The 22,307-nt window shown below is 44.2% G+C and overlaps 1 protein-coding gene across 2 annotated transcripts in view; it reads left to right on the top strand.

Moving 5' to 3' along the window:
• The window catches only part of SPON1 (spondin 1), a 420,788-nt gene that overhangs the window by 165,092 nt on the left and 233,389 nt on the right, over positions 1-22,307 (top strand). For both annotated transcript variants that reach the window (XM_088470447.1, XM_088470448.1), the window contains exon 5: positions 1,871-1,996. In XM_088470447.1, the coding sequence (XP_088326573.1) occupies positions 1,871-1,996 (126 nt within the window). The remainder of the gene's footprint in view (positions 1-1,870; positions 1,997-22,307) is intronic.

Raw genomic sequence — 22,307 nt, forward strand, 5'->3', positions numbered from 1 at the left:
GCAGAATGTGCAGAGGGATTTAACACAACATATGCTATGCATACTGTCCCAGTGCTTACTGTGCATCAGCCACATTGTGTACTCCAAATATCAACGCTTACAATACCGAGGCGTGCCCACATAGTGTACATTACCCTGTATCCTGCAGTGCGCACACAGGGCCTCATTCAGACCCGCTCGCAAGCGCTGAGCGCTCGCAAGCGGGTCTGAATGAGGCCCTGTGCATGTGCAGTGGCCGCACTGCGCGTGCGCAAGCCCCGAAACGAGAAATTCTCTCGCTCCGGGGCTCACTCCAAAAGGGGCGGCTGTCGATGGTGATCAACAGCTCGCACCGTTTCGTAGGCGGGGTGGGGGGTGGCTGGCCAAACGGAGGCATTCCCGAAGGACCGCCTGCCGTTTGGAGGCGGTCCCACTGACATCACTCGTGATGTCAGTGGTAAGCTTCCGGCTCTATTAGAGCCGAAAGCTCACTGGGGCTTGCGGCAGACGAGCCCCTACCACAAGGGTCTCGTCGCAAGCCCCGATGGTCGCGATGGTCTCGACCATCGCGCCCTTCAACCTGATCACTCGCTGAAGCTGTGGGTGATCACCCACAGCTTAGAGAGTGGCCAGGAGGCCGGATTTAAAATCTGAAGCGGCCGCCCTCATTCAGAGCGAGCGGCCCTGAATGAGGTCCACAGTACCCAGTTTGTGAAATCGCTAAGCATATGTCCAGAAAAGTGATGGGTGACACAGAAATGCCTGCCTGCACAAGAAGGGGGTGACAGGGATGAGGGAAGGGACATTCTAATCTAGGACCAGCATACTAAGACATGTTCACGCCATTGGGAACACATGCAGACCAGGACACAGCAGGCACATATATGCCTGAGAAAGCAGTATTCTTTGCGGATGTCTGGGACAGGTGCAAATGCACTGATAATGATGACGTTCATCAGAGATAGCGAACTATCTATGATTGGCTGGTTGTGACTGCACCGCTGATGCTGATACTGTAGGTGCTTTCGTGTGCATGTTTTAGCATAATTGATTATGCTGTAGTGGAGTTTTATTGATGCCTAAGAGCAAATGCGTATTTGGCTACCAAAAAACCACAAGGTTATAATTAGCAGTGATAGCACCAGTGACCTGGGGCTCAGAACATATTAGCAGGGTGCTGGCGTTCTGGCCTGGATGATCATTGGATGTGCGAGTGGTGGTTACTCAACACAACAAGTAAGGGGGAAGGTTTTTTAACTGAGTAGAAATAGGAGGCATTAGATGCAGGGTTTATCACAGGTACAGGTTGCAGATATGGTGTCAGATACAGCCTGGAGCGTATAGGGTATGCTGGGCATTGTAGTGCGCCAGCTAGTATTAGCGCCTTTGCCCTGGTGGTGTGTAGCGGTATGCTCCATATGGTAAGCGGTGGTGGCACATGGTATTGGGGGACAGTGTAGGGTAAGGGTGGGCAATAAGTGCGTTCCCAGCTGTGCCTGTTGTAGAACTACACATCCCAGCTGCCCTGCCACTGTTTTGCTATTTGGACATGATAAAACTGTTGCAAGGCATGCTGGGATTTGTAGTTCAACAACAGCTGGAAGGCCTGCTTATTGCCCACCCCTGCTTGTAGGGCCTTCTATGGCTCTGTGGAGTGGAGAATCTCAGTGGTGAGTCCATGCAGCATGGACGCTAATGGAGAAAGACGCATGGTAAAGCTGCGCATTAGACCTCTAGGAAAGAATCGCGGCGAGTCCTAGTGCCTGCCAGCTCTCGGCCACGAACAGAGGTAACATTTAAGTGTATGTAATGCGGATGCATCTGTTAATGATGCTGACCTGCTCATCTATGTATGAACTATGCTAAATTTTGTGCTTTGGACTCTTTTCAGATGCTACATTTGAAACAAGCGGAATTGAGAAGGCAATCCCGGACTGCTGTGCTTGTGGAACAGCTAAATACAGACTGACCTTCTATGGAAACTGGTCTGAAAAATCACATGCAAAAGATTATCCAAGTGAGTCTACTTTATTTCTTGTAACATTAATACAGTGCGCAATGGAGATATGTAAAGCCATGCTGATGTAGAAAGCGGAGGTCTGGGCATCAGAGAGACAGTCACCACAATATCTGCTTCCAAAGAAACACCTGATCTCCTCTAGTCGTGTTCTAGAAAAATATATTCCTGTATCATGTGTCCTTTATAGCTACAAAAATAGCCCCAATGGGTCATCTGTCAGCCAAGGGCGCTGCTCATTGAAATATCCATCCATGTAATTACATCAACTATTTTCAACCCTCTAAAATATGATTCATTGTCGCCTTTAAAAGATTTGACCTTCCATTTGTAGTATGGCAAAGGGAACTCTTTTAATGAAATGTCTTATCCATAGGTTTCAATATGGGATGACAGAATCATTTTCCACCACATTTTTTCATTGGCTTTTTCTTTCAAATCGCCAATTACACATAAGCCTTATATATATATATATATATATATATATATATATATATATATATATAAATATATTCTACTACTGGGAACATGCCGACATCATATTTTTTTATGGAAGAAATTAATTTAAAAGTACGATAAGGGTTTTGACAATGGAAGTGCATTAAACTGTCAAAGACAATATTGCAGAAAAAAAAGCACAATTTAATAATCTCACTTTCATTGGTGTGAGATGTCTGAAGAAAAATTATTGTAAAGCCTGCTTTCCCCTATTGCACATCCAGGGGCAGATTTAATTACATCCATAGGCTGCGATCAGAATCCTTCTGTGACATAAATCACGAAGCTGCTGAAAGTCGTTTCGGTGGCTTTCGTGGCTAATTGAAGCTGCTCACAGTATCGGTTTGTGGGGAACGGGGGAATTTTTTTTTTCATAGGCATAATAAGAAGATCATACAGTATTTTGGACTGCGATGATTCGAGGAAGAAAATAAATACATTATTTTAGTTCATTTAATAGAGTGGTGAGCAAGTTTTTGTGAGTCTTTTATTCTGTAAACTTTATTTAAAATTTTGTGTGTCCTTATTTATTAATTTATTTTTCATTTTATGGGCCAATCTCTGCATACGTATTTGATGTAGTTACTGTTCAGGGTTAATGATTTTCATGTGTTTGGTATGTGTTATTGGTATTGGTTAAAAAGGGCTCAGTGCACATATGTTTAGTCCCAAAATAAATATCATATACTGTCTTAGTTGTACTATTATCTGCATTATCCACTGTAGTGAATTATCTAATTTTCTTTGGCAATTCATACTTTACTAAAACTAGGGGGATATGATGCAGTTTTCTGTATTTGGTTTTGGTTTCAATGGGAGTTATTCTGTAATGAGTAATCAGAATATGTAAAATTACTGTACAGTACCAATACAAATGTTTACAATTACATGTATGCCTACTTAAAAAAAATGTTTTCTCCAAGAATGACACTCTCAATACTTAGCAAAAAATGCATTAATTACAAAAACAAAATAAGAGCTGAAAAAAAGAGTATGCATATAAAAACGTTATAGCGTAATGTAATATTTAAAATTGATTTTATCTTAAAAACAATTTTAGCCAATTAACTGACTAATTTTTTTACCAAAACTTTATCTGTATATTTTCTTCATGAATTAATTAAGTTAAAAACATCTGTTTGAAATGTAATAATACAATTTTAATAAATAATTGTTTTTACGAATCAGTTAGATTGAGAACATCTATTTAATACTTATTTAACTCAATTTTAGTAAGAAAAATCAGAATTTTTTTTCTGTGTGATGTAATGACATCGCAGAAGAATCTTGTTTCTTTATGAATTTTCTTGTCCCTTTTATCTATCTGTGAGCAGCACAGCAAGAAGTGTCTCTTGGCTAGCCATAGGAGTTCAGGATGGTTCCTGGCCGACTCTTTGATATTGACGCCTCTGCTGAATGGCTTTTTTCTGCCAACCCCTGTAGATGTTTTTGACACCTTTTTTTTTTTAATCAAAGCATTTTAAAATCCTTGGTACAATAGACAGGTAAAAATTTTTATTACATTTCTTATGCCCAATGTGATTTACAGGTAATTTGACAGATTGTGAACTGCACAATCTAACCCACCTGTTTTAAAGGGGTTGGGTACATTAGGCTAGCGCTCGGGATCCCGGCAGTCAGGATCCGTATGCCGGCATCCCGACAGGGTTAGGATACTGACACCTGTTGGTCGGCATCCTAACCCTCCCACTCTCCCTACCCTAAACATAACCCTTCCCCCTTAGTGCCTAACCCTCCCCCTAATTCCTAACAGATACCCATAACCCTAACGCTAACCCTCCCCCTAACCCCGCTACTTACCTTCGGGATTGCAGTGGTCGGGATGCCAGCGCTGGGATTCTGACAGGTGTCGGCATTACGGCACCGGTTTCCCCATGGTCAGGATTATGACTGCATCCCGTTCTGAAGTTATAGTCAACCACTGTCTTGTGATTTTGTGATTTACTGTGGCTGTGTGGGCTTCCTTTTTACCCTTTCACTTGCACTTTAACACACACACATCTTAGTTTTTTTTTGGAGCAGCTTGGAGCAAAATATTGAGAAAGTTTTGAAGACATTTACTTCACAGATTACTTTTTTATTAATTGATTGTTTTGATAAGTGGTGTACAGGTTAGGAAAGGAACAAAAAAGTGCATAACATTGTTTAGAAGAATAACTGTAACATCAGTAAGAGAAATATTAAGAACAGGATATTTTAAGTTATTTTTAAATTATTAAATTCTAATGCTTTACTTTTTTTGTGGCACCTAATTAGTCCTAAGTACAGTACTGCGAGTCAGAATCATAGTTAGTTAAACATGGAGACCATGTTTCCTATGTTTATTATTAAATATGCTCGTCATTGGTTCAAGGTGAACCAGTTGCCATATTTTGTTTACATCCGTTATCATGGGTGAATTTTTGTAATATCCCCTGTTTGTGCAGTCTGTGACATTCTGTTTGTGACAATGTACTGTAAAAGAAAATAATGGGTCCCATACATCAGCAATCAATTGGGGCATTTGCCCGATTTGCAGATGATTGTGTAAGAAAATCGGCAATGTATGGGGTTCACCGACTGCCTATTCCGACCAAAAGGTTAGCGGAATTGGTAAATCAGGTTGTTTCACCAATCAATCGGGGCTACAGATTGGTAGTGTATGAAGACGATCAGCCTATTTGCTGACCGTTACTAGTAAAGAGATCAGCCTTTCACAATTTTTATTTGCTGAAAATTAGCTGCAAATCACTAAAACTATCTGTAATGTATGGGTGTATATTGGTGAATTGGAGAATGGTGAAATCAGATGAAAAAATGCAGAATCGTTGAATATTTTAATTTTTTTTTTATTTCTGATGTATGGACCCCATAAGGCGCAGAGAGCAATGCCTGTTCTGTCTAATCTCTAAACACAAACAATGGATTACTTTTCATAGATTTACAAATAAAAGTTTCGCTATTTACTTTTCCTAATAGCTGCTCATACATTCGCTTTCGTTATCACTCCCAGATCCTCCCTTAACTTAATTTACTGTCTATCTTTGTGAGGATAGTTAATTATAGTTAACTAATAAATTAGAAAATATAGAGTTTAGGCCATTTGAGGATGATTCCCCCTCACACAGCGATATCAAAGCAGCATGTTTAGATTATCTAGATCAGGGATGGGGAACCTCAGGCCCGGGGGCCGTATAAGGCCCGCAGAATCATTTGGTCTGGCCCTCTGAGCTTTTTTCTGCTAGCCTCATCTGACTAGTAGGGTGTCTAGAATGGCACCCTGCAGCCAGAATCTATGCAGCAGTGCCACCTGGAGCGTCTTTAGGACACTTCAGGCGGTTACACCGCTGCCCTTACAGCTCCCCGGAGCATCCTCAGGATGCTCCGGGTATTGCTGTAATTACTGGCAATTGTGGCCCTGTCCCGTGTGATGTCACACGGAGGGGTCATGACCTGCACGGGCCCGCAAATAATGTTCTATATATCAAAATGGCCCTCAGCAGAAAAAAGGTTCCCCATGCCTGATCAAGATGGTACATTCTGTTAGTTAGAAATGTATCTGACATGTCAATATTAAAGCTACAAGTATTAGGGAGGTTTAAATATTTTTTCTTTGGTCGGTACATTCAGGAAATGCATTTAAGAGTGCTAAGTCCAATAAACTTATTATATTATTAGAGGACCAACTTTGAAAGAAATTGAATGAGGTTCCGGTAGGCAGAGAAGGGTTATCCCAGAAAGCAATCGGATTCTGCTTTTCGTTAGTTTTTTGACAGCGTTGTCCCAAACTAGAATTAAAAAGCATAGAGTGGGCAGATTATTTTTTAATGGTGGTCTAAGGTTTGGGGGATCCAGAGAAGAAGGAGGAAAGCATGCCCAAAGATCAGCTTCAGTTTTGACCCAGAGACGAGTGTTGCTGCAGTACTAGCATTAGTCGGTACTATTGAGTGAGAAGGGTGGCCATGGTGTACAAGACTTACTTAATTGCAGTTCTTTTTTTAATAACTTTTTGATGTAATGATGTTTTCTCCAATCAAATAAACGTAGTCATTTCTTTCTCAGAACATCAGATGGAAGGAACTCATATAACGGGTAATGTTTGAAACAACAATTTTGGCAAACATTTATTTTAATTGTTGTGATTCATTTGAATCAAGATATATAAAGTTTATACCAATTTATTTTTATAGATTCTATAACATTTGGATAGAGAAGTCTGTAATGCATTTTAAAGAAAATATGTAAATATTTTCATTTCATTTTTTTGCCAATTAAATTTGTAATTTTCTTTCACAATTTTGATTAATATTTATTTTTAACACTCTTACCATAGTTTAATAGCAACTTTAAGTTTTCTTGACATGTTCAGGTTTATCCTATAAGTCATAAAAGATGTAGCTGATTTGGCATTGCTTTCTCATTGAATAGTGGGCCTGATTCAGTCCCGGTCACAAGCGCTGTGCGCTCGCAACTGGGTCGATGGTGGGCCAGTGTGCATGACGGTGCCGGCATCGTCGTGCACATGCGCGAGACCCGGATAGCGACGGGCACTCCGTCGCTCCGGGTCTCGCAACAAAGGGGGCGAGCTGTCGATGTTGAGTGCACCTATTATAGATACCCCCCCGCTGTAGGGCCTTGGTTTCTCATCTGCACCTTTAATCATTTAATTTCTTATTTCTTTAAATGTTCTGTAAATAATACAGTCATTCGGCATTCTGCACGGACAGAATGGATATTTGCATTTGTACAAGTCAAAACTTTTGCTTCCCTCACTTTGCCAAGTGAAATTGCGTGTGTTGTGATAAAGCGTGTGGGTGTTTTTCCTGAAGGACCATTTATTGGCCTCAGATTGTAACCACAGTATGAGCCGTTTCATTCTCTGTTTGTTCTGTCCTGTCAGCTGAGTGCCGGAGCCAGATAAAGGTTTTCTCCTGAGACCTGACCAGACGGGAGATTTGTTATGGCTTTGCTGATTCCGATGTAAATTCATTTCACCTGAGTCAATGAAGTGGCTATGTAAGCTCACGGTTTTCAGCAGTTGAGGGCTTTGCATATCCTGGAGGCCTGTTCCGCTGTGAGAAGTCCTGACCCAATTTGAAACCTAAGGCATAAATCTGCATGCTTGTTAGGATTGATGGTCTACGTTGGAAGATGGACAAGTCAGGTGACATGAGATAGGGCTGTGAATAACTTCTGTTAGCTTCTTTTAGATTGAGATCCTATTGGGCCGAGGGGGATAAAATACTGGAAACTGCATTTAACATGTTCCTGACTGTTAGTCGCAGATGTGCTTTGTAAGCAGCTGGACTTTAGTGTGCTCAGCCAATTGTTAATTAGCGCCAGCTGTAGGTCGCGTGCTCCAGTGTACAGAAGCCTGCTGGGAGCCAAGCTTTCAGTGACAGCCTTGGGGTTCATTCCTGGTTCCAGGTGACATCATCCAAGTGAACGCAGCACTGTACTGCTGGAGGCGGAAGAGCAGGCTCCAACAATGGTGCAAGGAAATCCTGGCACATCACATGTTTCAGGGTTTCTTCTCAGTGTAAATGTAAGGCATAGCTGCATGGGAGAAGTGTGGCAGTTCCCCTCTGCCTATCAGCAGATATATATCTACTACTGTATAACTTGGATGTAACTGTTGTGAGATTTCTACTCCATATATAACAATGCTGGCTCTTCTAATTAAGAAAAAGTAAGAAAAAGAAGAAATAGAAAAGATAAAAGCTTATATATACATTACCGTTCAAAAGTTGGGGTCACTTAGAAATGTCCTTATTTTTGAAAGAAAAGCACTGTTTTTTTTAATGAAGATAACATTAAATTAATCAGAAATACACCTATACATTGTTAATGTGGTAAATGACTATACTAGCTGCAAACATCTGGTGTTTAAAGTAATATCTACATAGGTGTATAGAGGCCCATTTCCAGCAACCATCACTCCAGTGTTCTAATGGTACCTTGTGTTTGCTAAGCGTGTTAGAAGACTAATGGATGATTAGAAAACCCTTGAAAACCCCTGTGCAATTATGTTAGCACAGCTGATAATGGGTTTGCTTGTTAGAGAAGCTATAAAACTGAGCTAGTTGAGTATCTGGAGCATCACATTTGTGAGTTCGATTATACTCTCCAAATGGCCAGAAAAAGAGAACTTTCATGTGAAACTCGACAGTCTATTCTTGTTCTTAGAAATGAAGGCTATTCCATGCAAGAAATTGCCAAGAAACTGAACATTTCCTACAACGGTGTGTACTACTCCCTTCAGAGAACAGCACACAGAGGCTCTAACCAGAGTAGAAAGAGAAGTGGGAGGCCCTGGTGAACAACTGTGCAAGAAGACAAGTACATTAGAGTCTCTAGTTTGAGAAATAGACACCTCACAAGTCCTCAAGTGGCAGCTTCATTAAATGGTACCAGCAAAACGCCAGTCTCAACGTCTACAGTGAAGAGGCGACTCCAGGATGCTGGACTTCTAGGCAGAGTGGCAAAGAAAAAGCCATATCTGAGACTGGCCAATAAAAGGAAAAGATTAATATGGGCAAAAGAACACAGACATTGGACAGAGGAAGATTGGAAAAAAGTGTTATGGACAGACGAATCGAAGTTTGAGGTGTTTGGATCACACAGAAGAACATTTGTGAGATGCAGAACAAGTGAAAAGATGCTGGAAGAGTGCCTGACGCCATTTGTCAAGCATGGTGGAGGTAATGTGATGGTCTGGGGCTGCTTTGGTGCTGGTAAAGTGGGAGATTTGTACAAGGTAAAAGGGATTTTGAATAAGGAAGGCTATCACTCCATTTTGCAACGCCATGCCAAACCCTCTGGACAGCGCTTGATTGGAGCCAATTTCCTCCTCCTACAGGACAATGACCCAAAGCACACCTCCAAATTATGCAAGAACTATTTAGGAAAGCAGCAGGCAGCTGCTATTCTGTCTGTAATTAAGTGGCCAGCGCAGTGACCAGATCTCAACCCCATTGAGCTGTTGTGGGAGCAGCTTGACCGTATGGTACGCAAGAAGTGCCCATCAAGCCAATCCAACTTGTGGGAGGTGCTTCAGAAAGTGTGGGGTGAAAATTCTTCAGATTAACTCAACAAATTAACAGCTAGAATGCCAAAGGTCTGCAATGCTGTAATCCTGCAAAAGGAGCATTCTTTGACGAAAGCAAAGTTTGAAGGACAAAATTATTATTTGAAATAAAAATCATTATTTCTAACCTTGCCAATGTCTTGACTATAAGTTCTATTCATTTTGCAACTCATTTGATAAATAAGTCAGTTTTTATGTAGAACACAAAATTGTCTGGGTGACCCCAAACTTTTGAACGGTAGTATATATAATCCCATACTTGCCTACTCTGCCGGGACCTGCAGGAGGCTCACGATTTTTCGGGTAATCCACTGCACCCCGGGAAAAGTAGGCACTTCTCCTGCATCCTGCCACTTGTGAAGTGAAGAGGCCAGAATGGGGAGAATTTTCGCTGGTATCAGTGGATCCGTGAGTAGGGGGCGTGGCTTAATGATGCAATTCTATGATAATCTAGTCATTTGGTCGCACCCCTAGTTAAATTAGCAGGATTCCCATAATTTTACAGTGAGAGGTGGGGATTAATGAGGCAAATAGCCTGCCTGGCTCCGCCTCTATCGCCGCCCACCTGCATCTCTTCTCCAGGCAACTCCCAGAGAGGAAAATGTAAATGTCGGTAAGTATGATATTTATATATATATATATATATATATATATTAGGGGTGAGCGGGTTCGGTTTTACTCGGATTTACTCGGATCTTTAAACGGCATTTTATTGGCTATCGCCTATCATGTGTTTTGGATAGCCAATATAATCCGAATTTGCGGTAAAGTGGCGATAAGAACCGAGTAAATCCGAGCCTGCACATCCCTAATATATATACACAATCCAAATTACTGGCACTCCTGTTGTGTGAGCAAATAATTCCTTGCTGCGGTGCTCACCCTGAGGATGGACGTCCCCTGCATATATAGATTTCCAAGAAGGAGGCACTCACAGGCTGGATAGACATGAAAAAATACTAATGCATAAATATTGGGACATTGACAGAATTTTCATATTTTGGCCTCTATTTACCACCACAATGGCTTTGAAATGAAACAAACAAGATGTGCTTTACCTGCAGACTTTCAGATTTAATTTGAGGGTAATTACATCCAAATCAGGTGAACGGTGTAGGACTTACAACGGTTTCTATATGTGCCTCCCACTTTTTAAGGGGCCAAAAGTAATGGGACTATCAACTCAAAAGCTATTTCATGGACAGGTGAGGGCTATTCCCTCGTTATTTCATTATCAATTAAGCAGGTAAAAGGTCTGGAGTTGATTTAGGTGTGACATTTGCATTTGGAATCAGTTGCTGTCGACTCTCAATATGAGATCCAAAGAGCTGTCACTATCAGTGAAGCAAGCCATCAGGCTGAAAAATCAAAACAAACCCATCAGAGAGATAGCAAAAACATTAAGTGTGGCCAAATCAACTGTTTGGAACATTCTTAAAAAGAAAGAACGTACCGGAGAGCTCAGCAACACCAAAAGACCTGGAAGACCATGGAAAACAACTGTGGTGGATGACAGAAGAATTATTTCCCTGGTGAAGAAAAACCCCTTCACAACAGTATATATTAGGGATGTGCAGGCTTGGATTAGTTCGGATTTTCCCCTCCAAATTCGGATTTTTCCTGTCAAAAATCGGGTCTCAGAAAGAAGCAAAACGTCATCTTTCATGAACAAACATCATCTTTCATGGAATACGAACTAATCCGAGCCTGCACATCCCTAATATAAATATATATAAGAAGATGGAGGCACTCGGCGTCTGTTAAAAAACATACTTTAATCCAACTGCTTTTCGGGACAGTGGCTGTTATCAAGGACCTTGATTACAGGCATTGGCCCGAAACGCCGTTGGATCAAAGTACATTTTCTAATAGATGCAGAGTGCCGCCAAACGGTGGAAAGGTTAGCATTACTGCCTCACAGCACTAAGGTTGTGGGTTTGATTCCCACCACGGCCCTAACTGTGTGGAGTTTGTATATTCTCCCTATGCTTGCGTGGGTTTCCTCCGGGTGCTCCGGTTTCCTCCCACACTCCAAAAAAATACTGATAGGTTAATTGGCTCCAAACCAAAATTATCCCTAGTGGTTGTATGCAGGCAAGTCAAGAGTCGCGCCTGGCCCCGGTAAAAAGGGGGCGTAACCTAATTGCGGGAGGCATGACCATGCCCCCTTAGGTTAAAAAAGAATAATTTTGGAGCGCTGCCCGCTGGCGAGCGCAGTGAGCCCCCTCAGCCCAGCGCATAACCAGTGGGGGGCGCGATCATCTTGATCGCTTCCCCTACGGGCATACTGTAGGAGACTGCTGTGACTGCTTCTTAGCAGCCGTGAGCAGTCTCCAGGGCAGCCCAGCACACAGCAGCGTGCGCTGGGCTGCTGTGTGATGTAAGAGAGGGGGGAGCGGTGCCGGGCCCCTCCAGCAAGCCCGGGTAATTTGTACCCGCTCCACCCCCCCCCCTCTCGGCACCCTTGTTTGTATGTATGTGTGTGAGCATGTGATAGGGAATATAGATTGTAAGCTCCACTGGGCAGGGACTGATGTGAATGGACAAGTATTCTCTGTAAAGCGCTGCGGAATATGTGTGCGCTATATAAATAACTGATAATAATTAAAATAAATAAATAATAGACGTTGAGTGCCGCCAACTTCTTTTATCTATGCGGGCATTTTCCAGGAGTTTTGAGCAGGGCTGTGACACCTGACGCGGGACTTCGGAGAGGTAAGTATTAGAAAATATGGGTGCCCGTGTGTCCCGCACACCCTGCACCCATTATAAATACGCCCCTGGCTACATGTGCAATGCTAAGTCAGAAAGTGCATAGACTTCAATGATAAAAGGACAGAATTAGTGCTAGCATTGCGTGTTGCTATCTGCACTGTATAACAGAGCTGTAAGTCGCATATTCTAGTTTCTATTGTTCCGTAGAGTTGAGAAACAAAACATTCTGCTGTTGCTAAGGGGTTTTGAATGCTAACACTGAGGGTGTGCTTTGCAAAATGTTGTTTAGCATTGGAACCTTTATTATGTGTGTGTTTGCTGCTGCACATGTACCTACTCATAATGTGCCAGGCTGATAATCGCTAGGGACCTGGAGCGTTCTTTGTTCTGTGTATCTGTTCTATTGTGCTCAAAGGACATATGTTTTGTTAAATAGAATTTTACTCCGAGACAAAACAGCAATGCACTTACACATCCAATTGGCAACTGTGGTGAATGCTCTTCATTACTTGTCGTATTGTTATTTGTTACGCAATCAGGCGCATATTTATTAAAATATGTGGTTTGCATTCTTATAGCCCAAAATCACTCCAATAGGGTTCTTTTGTTCCCTAAATGTACCAATTTTAATCACCTGGTCAAGGGATCCGATAAAAGCTCATCCCGGCCATCAGGAAGAAAGTGATCGCATCCATGATTACTTTACTTCTACCTACAGAACAGATTGCGTCTTCCAGCTTTGCATGTGCCATGCACCAAAAGCGGTAATGTGCTTCAGGACACTGTGCAGTCCACCGTAGAGGGATTGCAAGATCCCTCTCCGGCAGGGCAGCCCCACTGCAGGTAATGGGTTAACGCCATCTGAAGTGCAGCTTTGCGGATCTTGTTAAATACCATCCCCATAGTGTTAGGATCTGCAGTTAAGCAGATCATATTGTTTGCAGTTTTCAGCCTTAGTTGCTACTGAGGTACTGCACTAATTGATTCTCCTGTCTGTGCACAGCCCAGGTGCACACTAGTCTGTCATTAAGGGAGGCTTGCTCTGGTTGGGCCCTGTTTCTGTTAAATTCCAGCCAGCCCTTTACTCCATGCCAGTGATAGAGTTTGACATGTTTACGGTTGTCATTTGGTCTTCTGTTCGCAGTCGAGTTTCCAGTATCAAGCCAGCTCCATTGTTCCTGCCATTTGTGTCATCTAGGCGGCACGATCTACATTCCTGCCTTTGCTGTTTGTATCATCCAGGCGACATAGACCGCACTCAGAGTCCAGAGTGCGCAACCCAGCGTCCTGCAGGACGTGTCAACTCGGCGGCACAGGCCGCTCATCAGACTACGCGATCCTGTGTACTGTCGCTTGTTTTATTCTGGCGGCATAAAGCGCACTTCAGCATCCTGTGTACGCAACCCTGTATAGAACCGCTGGTGTCATCTCCGCGACATTAAGCGCACCTCAGCATCCTGTGTACACAACTTTATGCTCTACCGCTAGTGTCATCCCAGGTGACACTGTGCGCACCTCAGCATCTTCCTGCTAAGTCTTTCAGCCCTCAAGGCTGCCACACAGCCCAAAGGCTGCTACACTCCTTAGTGACTGGGGCCAGGGGCCGCATTCTGCCAAGGCAGCAACTCAGCCCAGAGACTGCTACTGGCCCAACGTCCGCATCACAACCTATTGGCCCGCAGGCCTCCACCAGCCCAAAGGCTGCTATCGACCCAAAGGCCACATCGCAATCAATTGGCTCATAAGCCACATTGTCCTAACACCTCCAGCCCTCAAGGCAACTACTCGGCCGCATCCAGCCAAGATATTTCAGCCCTCATATATTAATGCAGGACTATTCCCCTTTGCTAGTGCTGAGCCTTAACGTTTAGATAACTACAGGGACAGTTTCTGCAGGAGCCTGTGGAAGGAAAACCATACAGTATCTCATGCTTTCGTCTTTGGTACATTTAAGGTTTCAGGGCAGAATTGATGAATAAATAGGCCCTATATTATGCATACTTGACTACTTCTTTTATCTCCTCTCCAGGAGAAGCCCAGAGAGGAGGCGCAGCTGGTTTCTTCAGGCAGTGGGGTAGGGTTTTCACGTCATTAGGCCCATTAGGCGGTAAAATGCAGTGATTTGCGGGTCCATGAGGAGGGGGTGGGCCTAAAATTTAACAATTGCATAATTTTAGCCCTGCCCCTCTCTATGGACGGCAATTCCCGGTGGTATTATCTCCCCATTCTGCTCACTTCACTAGGAAGTTGGTGGGATGAGGGAAATCCAGCCACTCTTACGGGGGTGCGGAGGACTACCCGATAACTGCGGGAGTGTTCGGGAGAGTAGGCAAGTTTGATTTTATGCAATCAGCAACAGAGAGGCAGACACAGATAAAAAATTGTGATCACAATTATTTATTATGCTAATGTATATACCCAGTAACATGTACCTTCTTTGGAAAAAGTATTTAAAGTAAGAGGTAGTAGTAAAACTAAAGGCTCAAAAGTTGCAGGTTGGGCCTTCCCACTCTCCCATACAAACTCTTTACCTCTGTATTTGTTTATTTATTTCTATTTCTTTGTTTACTCTTTTTGTTATTGTTATTACTCGTACAATGATTTTGGTTTTATATTTTTTTTAATTTTTATTTTTCAGTTCTTACTTATGTCTTCAACAAGGGAAGAGGCACTGTAGGATTCACTAGGGCTTTGGTATTACCAGCACTGTTGATGCTACTATTGTATCTGATTGCCACTTTGCATTTTGTAAACTGGTGGGGTGACATGTGGTGACCCTAGATTCCTTGTGCCACGTCATCTAGACTGTAAGCTTCATTCGGGCATGAAAAGATACTGTATGAGTGATTCAATAATTTCTGGGAAGCTCTGCAAAATATTACAGGGCTATACAAATAAAACATATTAATAATATACATTATTATCTCTACATGACCTTTGGAATATTGAGTTCTCCATCATGATATGCTTAGCTTACTACACTTGACTATAATGTAATGTATAACGCATATTTCATACCCTTCAATAAATATTAACTTATAAATAGTGAATATATAGTGACAGTTGTATCCAATGTATACATTGTGCTGTGAAGTTGGTCAATAGTAAAAAGGACATATTTAAGAACAAAAACATAAAAAATCTGGGACTGACCCTGGATATTAAGACATTTGGAAACTATGAGGCTGATGTATAGTTGGTCGCAATTGCTACATACATCACAGCATACTTACTTTCCCGGTAGGTGCGGGAGACTCCAGACTTTTCTGGTAGTCCCCTGAACCCCCCGGTAGAGTGGGTGGATTCCCATGCACCCCCCACCCTCCCCCACTTCCTAGTGAAGTGGCCAGGATAGGAAGATAATAACGCCAATCGCAGCTCCGTTGGGAGGGGCGGGAGTAAAAATTATGCCATTTGCACCATTTTATCCTCCTCCCCAGGGAACAGCGATTCGTGGCATTTTGCCACAACAGAGCGGGGCTGGGCCTAATAATGTAAAGAGCCTGGCAGTGCCGCCAAAGTAGTAATTTGCATCTCCTCTGCAGGCTTTTCCCAGAGATTAAAAAGTAGACAAGTACGAATCACAGGCACAAAATGCATTTATTGAAAAAGCTGCAATTGCGTGTATACATATAGCTGCCACTATCACAGGATGCGTGCTGGTATGCACCAGGACTATGCCAGGTATACATCACATTAACTTACACCCATGTTGTACCCGGAAAATGAAGTCTTGCCAAAACATGCATACTTACCTTTAATATATGCATATATAGTGAACAAAGCGCCTATCAGCTTCAGTGGCGCATTTGCAGATAGCCAATCACAAGTGGTTCTTTAGCAGTGACAGTCATCATCATGTGGCATTCTGCCCTTAATTGTCTGCAAATAATATGGCTTTCTCTGATGTATATGTGTCTATGGGAGTCGAGGTACTAAGCCTTGGAGAGAGATAAAGTACCAACCAATCAGCTCCTGTCATTTTTCAAGCACAGCCTGTAACATGACAGTTAGGAGCTAACTGGTTAGTACTTTATCTCTCTCCAAGTATTAGCACATCTCCTTCACAAAAGCTATACTGGAGGAGCAGTAGGCAGCGTAGTATCTTAAGTAGAGATGTGCGCTGACCCCTGTGTTTTGGAACTGGATTCATCTTCGTGTTTTGGTTTTGGATCTAAATTAGTTTTTTGTTTTTAAATGATAAAAAGTTTTTAAAAACCAAGCTAATTTAGCCTTTCAAATGATTGTCACTTTAAAAATACGGGGAGACTTGCATAAATTCCCGCAATGTCGGAAGATTTCAACCGATTACATTTAGCCCTTCATCTTAATGTCCCTCCAGAGAGGCTTCATCCCCTGACCCAACATGACCACTGGACTTAGTACTGCACATGCGTGGCACCAACTTGTTCACTGCATTGAGTGTTATGGTTGGAGACTTATGGTCAGTTAGAGACCCGGTATTACCGTCACTAGATCGCCAGCTGGTGAACTGTATGAGATCCCTCTCCACTCAAACTCTGCTCCATCCAACAGTGTGTACAACAGTGAGTACGGCTGATCTACACCTAACTTTAATAGGAATCAGCATGAATAACCACCGGACATCAGCCCAGCAGTTCAAATCCCAACGCCGGCAGTTCGCTGGGTGAAAATCTCAACAGCGTGGGTAAGTCTGCTATCCCTATCCCTCTCCCCCCCAACCCTAACCTTCCTTTAGGGGTGCCTAACCCTAACCTCCCCTCGTTAGTGCCTAAACCTAACCCCCCCTCCCCACGCCCTAAACCTAACCCTTCCGGGGGGTGCTTAAGCTTAACCTCCCCCCCAGTGCCTGAGCCTAACCCCCCCTTCCCCTAGCCTAACCCTAACCTTCCCCCTGGGGGTCCCTAAACCTAACCCCCCATCCCCCGCTAAGTAAATACTCACCCCTGTACAGGACGATTGGTCCGGCGTCTTCTCAGCGTTCCGGCTTCGGGATTAACATAGGCGTCGGAATTTCGACACCTATGTTAAATCTCTTGTCGGGATTCCAGTGTCCGATTGAGACCGGCGGCCATGCGGTCATAACTACATCCCCTTCAATAAACCACTGCCGCTGGGCTGTTCATAGTTTGTCATCCGCTGGTTTTGTGCCTAATTACTATGCTTACATCACCACCTGTATGCACACATTATTTCCAACATTAATGACAAGCCCCTAATATAAGGAATGCTGTAACTCTATTTACTTATTACATAATATCAGAGCAAGTTTTCATCCACCATTTTTGCTGGCTTGTACAGTTGCCAGGCTGGCTCCTGAATTATGCACAGCTTTATAGCCTCCTGTTACAACTTGTATCCAACTGTTACAAACTACCGGCCAGTAAACAATGATGCGCTTTCCTCTTGTGGCTAATATAATACAGCTTTCTGACCCTTTAAAAGCAGAAGTTAGTTCACTAAATTAACCTAGTACATCATTTTTATGGAGTCGTATCTATTATTTTACTGTGACTTAGGGGCCTATGGAGGTAATTAGGTTTAGAACTCGCATGGAGATCTACCTAATTACCGGAGGAATTCATCATTCCTCCTCTCCATCAGTATCTATACCGAAAAGCTGTCATTTGTGCGATGACAGCTTTTCAGAAAATAGATACTTTTCCCTGCCTGCTCTAACTTACGCTGCTGCGAATGCGCTGTTACGTTCACAAAATCGGCGAATGCGCAGCACTGCCTACAGCTGCAGTAATTCTGTGTCCCCCCCAACCTCCCCCCTCCTCCCCTCTGCTCAACTCCCTGTCCCCCACCTACTTGGCCGCTGCAGCCGCGGATCCCAACCTCCCATCTGAAGAGGAGAAAACAGTAAAGTAAAAATATATATATATTTTTTTTTTCTTTAAACTTTACTGTGTTCTGCCGGGAGAACACAGTCGGAGCAGCAGCCAGAGCCGGAGGAGAGACCAGGGAGTGACGGAGCGAGCCGGAGGCGGACCTGCCCAGCTGAAAGCAGGTAAGTGTAACCCGCTATACGCCACCTGAGAGTGGCATATAACACCATCAAATTCCGAAAATACATAATTTTCGGAATTTGATGAATAGGAGTGTGGAAATTAACGCAGGCGGACTTATCAGGAGATATCAGTGTGTTAACGAATACTAAAATAACGGTAATTAAGGAAAATGTCCTTAAAACTGTTCTTTTAGTGTTGATGAATGAGATGCTAGAAAAACAAAGAAACCTTAAAGGGGCTCTCTTTCCTCGGTTGTGTTCTTTTGGGAACAATTATGCAAAACAAAAAAAACTTCACACAGTTGAGTGAACGGAGAATAGGAAAATCGCACATCTGAGTTCATCTTTTTTTTGGGGGGGGAGGGGTGTCTATATGTACTTGGCCTTGAATAGTATAATCTGGAGTCTCTATTCCATGGCAGCTCGGGCCTGATTCAGGGATGGATACAGTGCCCGCAGCTGCGATTATTGGTGGTCGCCTGTCTGTGACTTTATGCAAATGCTGCTATAAGGTCCTCCCCTTGTGTTCATCTGTGTGTCTGATTGTATAAGGACTGAGACACCCACTGTCAGCACCCGTACACACAGCGATGCTGATTGGGGTGTCCTTAGACGCCATCATCAGCCGCACCATCAAAACTTGCACAAGCCCTAGGATAAGGTACAATTTCTCAGTCTTACTAGTGCACCCACTCACATAGGAGGCCATAAGACACCTCCCTGTCACCATCCAGGAAACCCCAAAATATTTTCAATATGCTTCTTCCAGCGTGCGCTTGAAATCAGAACTGTGACTGATGGCCTGATTCAGAGCCGGACGCTATTTGCGGACGGTCGTTCTGAAAAAGGGGCCGGATATTTAAATTGAGCGCTCGCTCTTTGCGGTCTGTTGACGCCTCTATGTCTGAACGAGCGAACGAAACATGCGCTCGCTATTTTGTAAAGACGCCCCCTGGCCGCTCGCATCATACGTCATCTCCGCTATTTATTAGATTAATCGAGTACATCGAAAGGCGTATGAACTGCTCGCTATTCTTGTGGTAGCATTTTCCTACCGCAATCATGCGAACAGTTCAGGCTAAGAAACAACCAAGTGACGTGGTCGATGACGCTGCTTTGTTAATTATGCACACCCATAAAACGCCCGTTTTGACCGTTTGGCACGCCTGCGTTCGGATCTCCACTCCCCGTTTTCAAGCACCTTCCCCTGATACCACCCACAAACGCCTCATCCTGTCACTCAAATTAGCAGGCATTCGCTATTTAGCGAGCACACGATTTCCGATCGCACTGACTGGGTGGCGCATGCGCATTACAACCCATACGCATGCGCAGATGTGCGAACATCGCTCGGAGCGAACGAGCGGCCGCTTACGAGCGGCTCTGAATCAGGCCCTGTGTGTGGGCTCACCTGTGACGCATGTGCTGTGCGACTTTTAAGAGAAGACCTCACTCCTTAGTGCAGGGATGGGGAACCTCAGGCCCTGGGGCCGTATAAGGCCCCCGGAATCATTTGGTCTGGCCCTCGGAGCTTTTTTCTGATAGCCACAGCTCTCTAGCAGGGTACCTAGATTGGCACACTGCAGCCAGAATCTATGCAGCAGTGCCGTCTGGAGCATCCTTAGGAGGAAGCTTCAGACGGTCACACCGCTGACCTTACAGCTCCCTGCAGCATCCTGAGGATGCTCCGGGCATTGCTGTAATCACCGGCGATTGTGGCCCCGCCCCTGTGTGACATCACACTGAGGGGTCATGGTCTAACCGGCCCCTCGAATAATATTTTATAAATCAAAATGGCCCTCAGCAGAAAAAAGGTTCCCCACCCCTGCCTTAGTGACTATGCAGTTCTCCCACAAGGGCGCATACCTGCGTGCACGTGGGTGGGAAAGTGCACTGATGATGCAACATAAATCATCACAGTATAGGAATAGGGGCAGTTTAATATCCGTACCAGCTGTTATCAATGGGATGGGTAAGGGATGCTGGCGTTTGGGATCTCGGCTCAAAATCCCGAAGCCGGCATCCTGACAGCGTAAGAATACCATCACTTTGTTAGTCGGTATCCTAACCCTCCCCCTCTCCCTACCCTAACCCTCTCTCCCTGGTACCTTAACCTAACTCCCCCCCTATAGCCTAAACCTAACCCTCCCCCTCTCCCTACCCTAACCCTCTCTCCCCGGTACCTTAACCTAACTCCCCCCCTATAGCCTAAACCTAACCTCCCCCTTTGCACCCTAAACCCAACCCTCCCCCCCTTAGTGCCTAACTCTAACCCACCCCCTAGTGCCAAACCCCTAACCCTAACTCTCCCCCTAACCCCGCTACGTACCTCCGCCATTCTGACCGCTGGAATCTCTTCCATCTGTATTTTTACTGCATCTCGTTATCAATATGTGGACTCATGGTTGACTTCATTGCTCCACCTTGCGGTCAAAGAAGGACCAGTATGTTCTGTATAACATCTATAGGGCAAACATCTGTGATCAATAAGTAGGTACGCTGTGGCTGATGTATACAATATGTGGGTTGTAGGTAATATATCTGGAGAAGCCGGGGTACAGTATATGTAACAGGCTGCACCAGGGCCGGCTCCAAACAAGCACAGAGGCGCTGGAGTCCGGCTGTAGAAAATCCCCGTCCTCCCGCATGCTGTTATCATTGCATGCTCAGGGGGAGGGAGCAGTGAAGGAAGGGGCGGAGTGGGAGCATGGGACGGCCCTGCGTGCCGAGACACCTAGCACCGGCCCTGGACTGCGCTGTGGACATCAAGCACCGATTAGCTCTGCACGAGACAGCCTGCATATTTTGCACTAGATCCCAGGAACTTTTAAATTCAATATTGTATCACTTCAATCCGTCACGATTTTGGCAGAAGAGTCCAGATTTCAGTGGATTGCCCATCTGCCCCATGAGCCTGCACATTTGTAATGACTCGCGCTAATGTGGTTGCGATAACTCCTATCGTTATTGTGAGTGGGTGTTGCATGAACCAGGGTCATGGGATCATGTAGCCTTTAAAGAATGCTGGAAGGGTAGGAGTGTTACAGGAGGCCTAACACTTAAATAAATAAACAAAGGCATTGGGAAGAGGGCATAATTCTAACGTAATGTGGCCTTGCCGCTTTGATAGGTCTGTGTCCCAATTTAGTAATTTTTTGGTTTTTTGCTACTGCTTTGAAGAGAAAATATTTTGGCCAATCAGAAGTTACCTTTTTCTACACTAGAGTAGGAAAATGACAACTATAACTTGATTGGTTGCTGCCATCTTTTGCAATACACATTTAATTGACATGCCCTGCTTTGGGAGTATGCAGTAGGGAAGCCGGCTGACCTAATCCCGACAGACGGCTTCCCGACTGCTTTATCCCGGCGAGGGTTAAATGACAGGCGTCTAAATGTAGACGCCTGTCATTTTACCGTCCGGCATCCCGATCGAAGTGATGCTGGGCGCCGAGGGGGGACAGCAGCGGGGGGGGGGGGGTTAGGTTTAGGGCTCCCAGGGGTAACTTAGGGTTAGGCACCCCCCCGGGAGGTTAGGGTTATGCTAGGGAGACGGAGGGTTAGGGCTAGGCAACCCTGTGGGGGGGACTTAGGGTTAGGCACCCGTCCGGGGGATTTAAGTTTAGATGGCGGGGAAGGGGGGGGTTAGTGTTAGGCACTGGGGGGAAGGTTAGGGTTAGGCACCCCTAAGGAGGGTTAGGGGAGGGAATTAGGTTAGTGAATACTTACCTTAGGGACGATCGGGATTTTCACCCATGTTCGGCAGCCGCTGTCGGGATTCCAACCGCCGGACAGCGCCCCTTAATACATAACATTCACGAATTGTCCACAAATGTTCAGTTTAAACATAAGGGAGCAATTTTTTTTTTTACACCGAAAAGTTCATTCACTATTGGAAAAGCGCAAGATAAATGTTAGTCTTTTATGATGTCATGCGTCTTATAATAGTGACTGTGGTGTGGGGGGATTATACACATGGTAGAAAGAGATGGCCAGTCATGTGAGTATGAGATATC

The sequence above is a fragment of the Taudactylus pleione genome, unplaced genomic scaffold, assembly GCF_031769625.1.
Source record: "Taudactylus pleione unplaced genomic scaffold, aTauple2 ptg000100l, whole genome shotgun sequence".
Taxonomy (NCBI): Eukaryota; Metazoa; Chordata; class Amphibia; order Anura; family Myobatrachidae; genus Taudactylus; species Taudactylus pleione.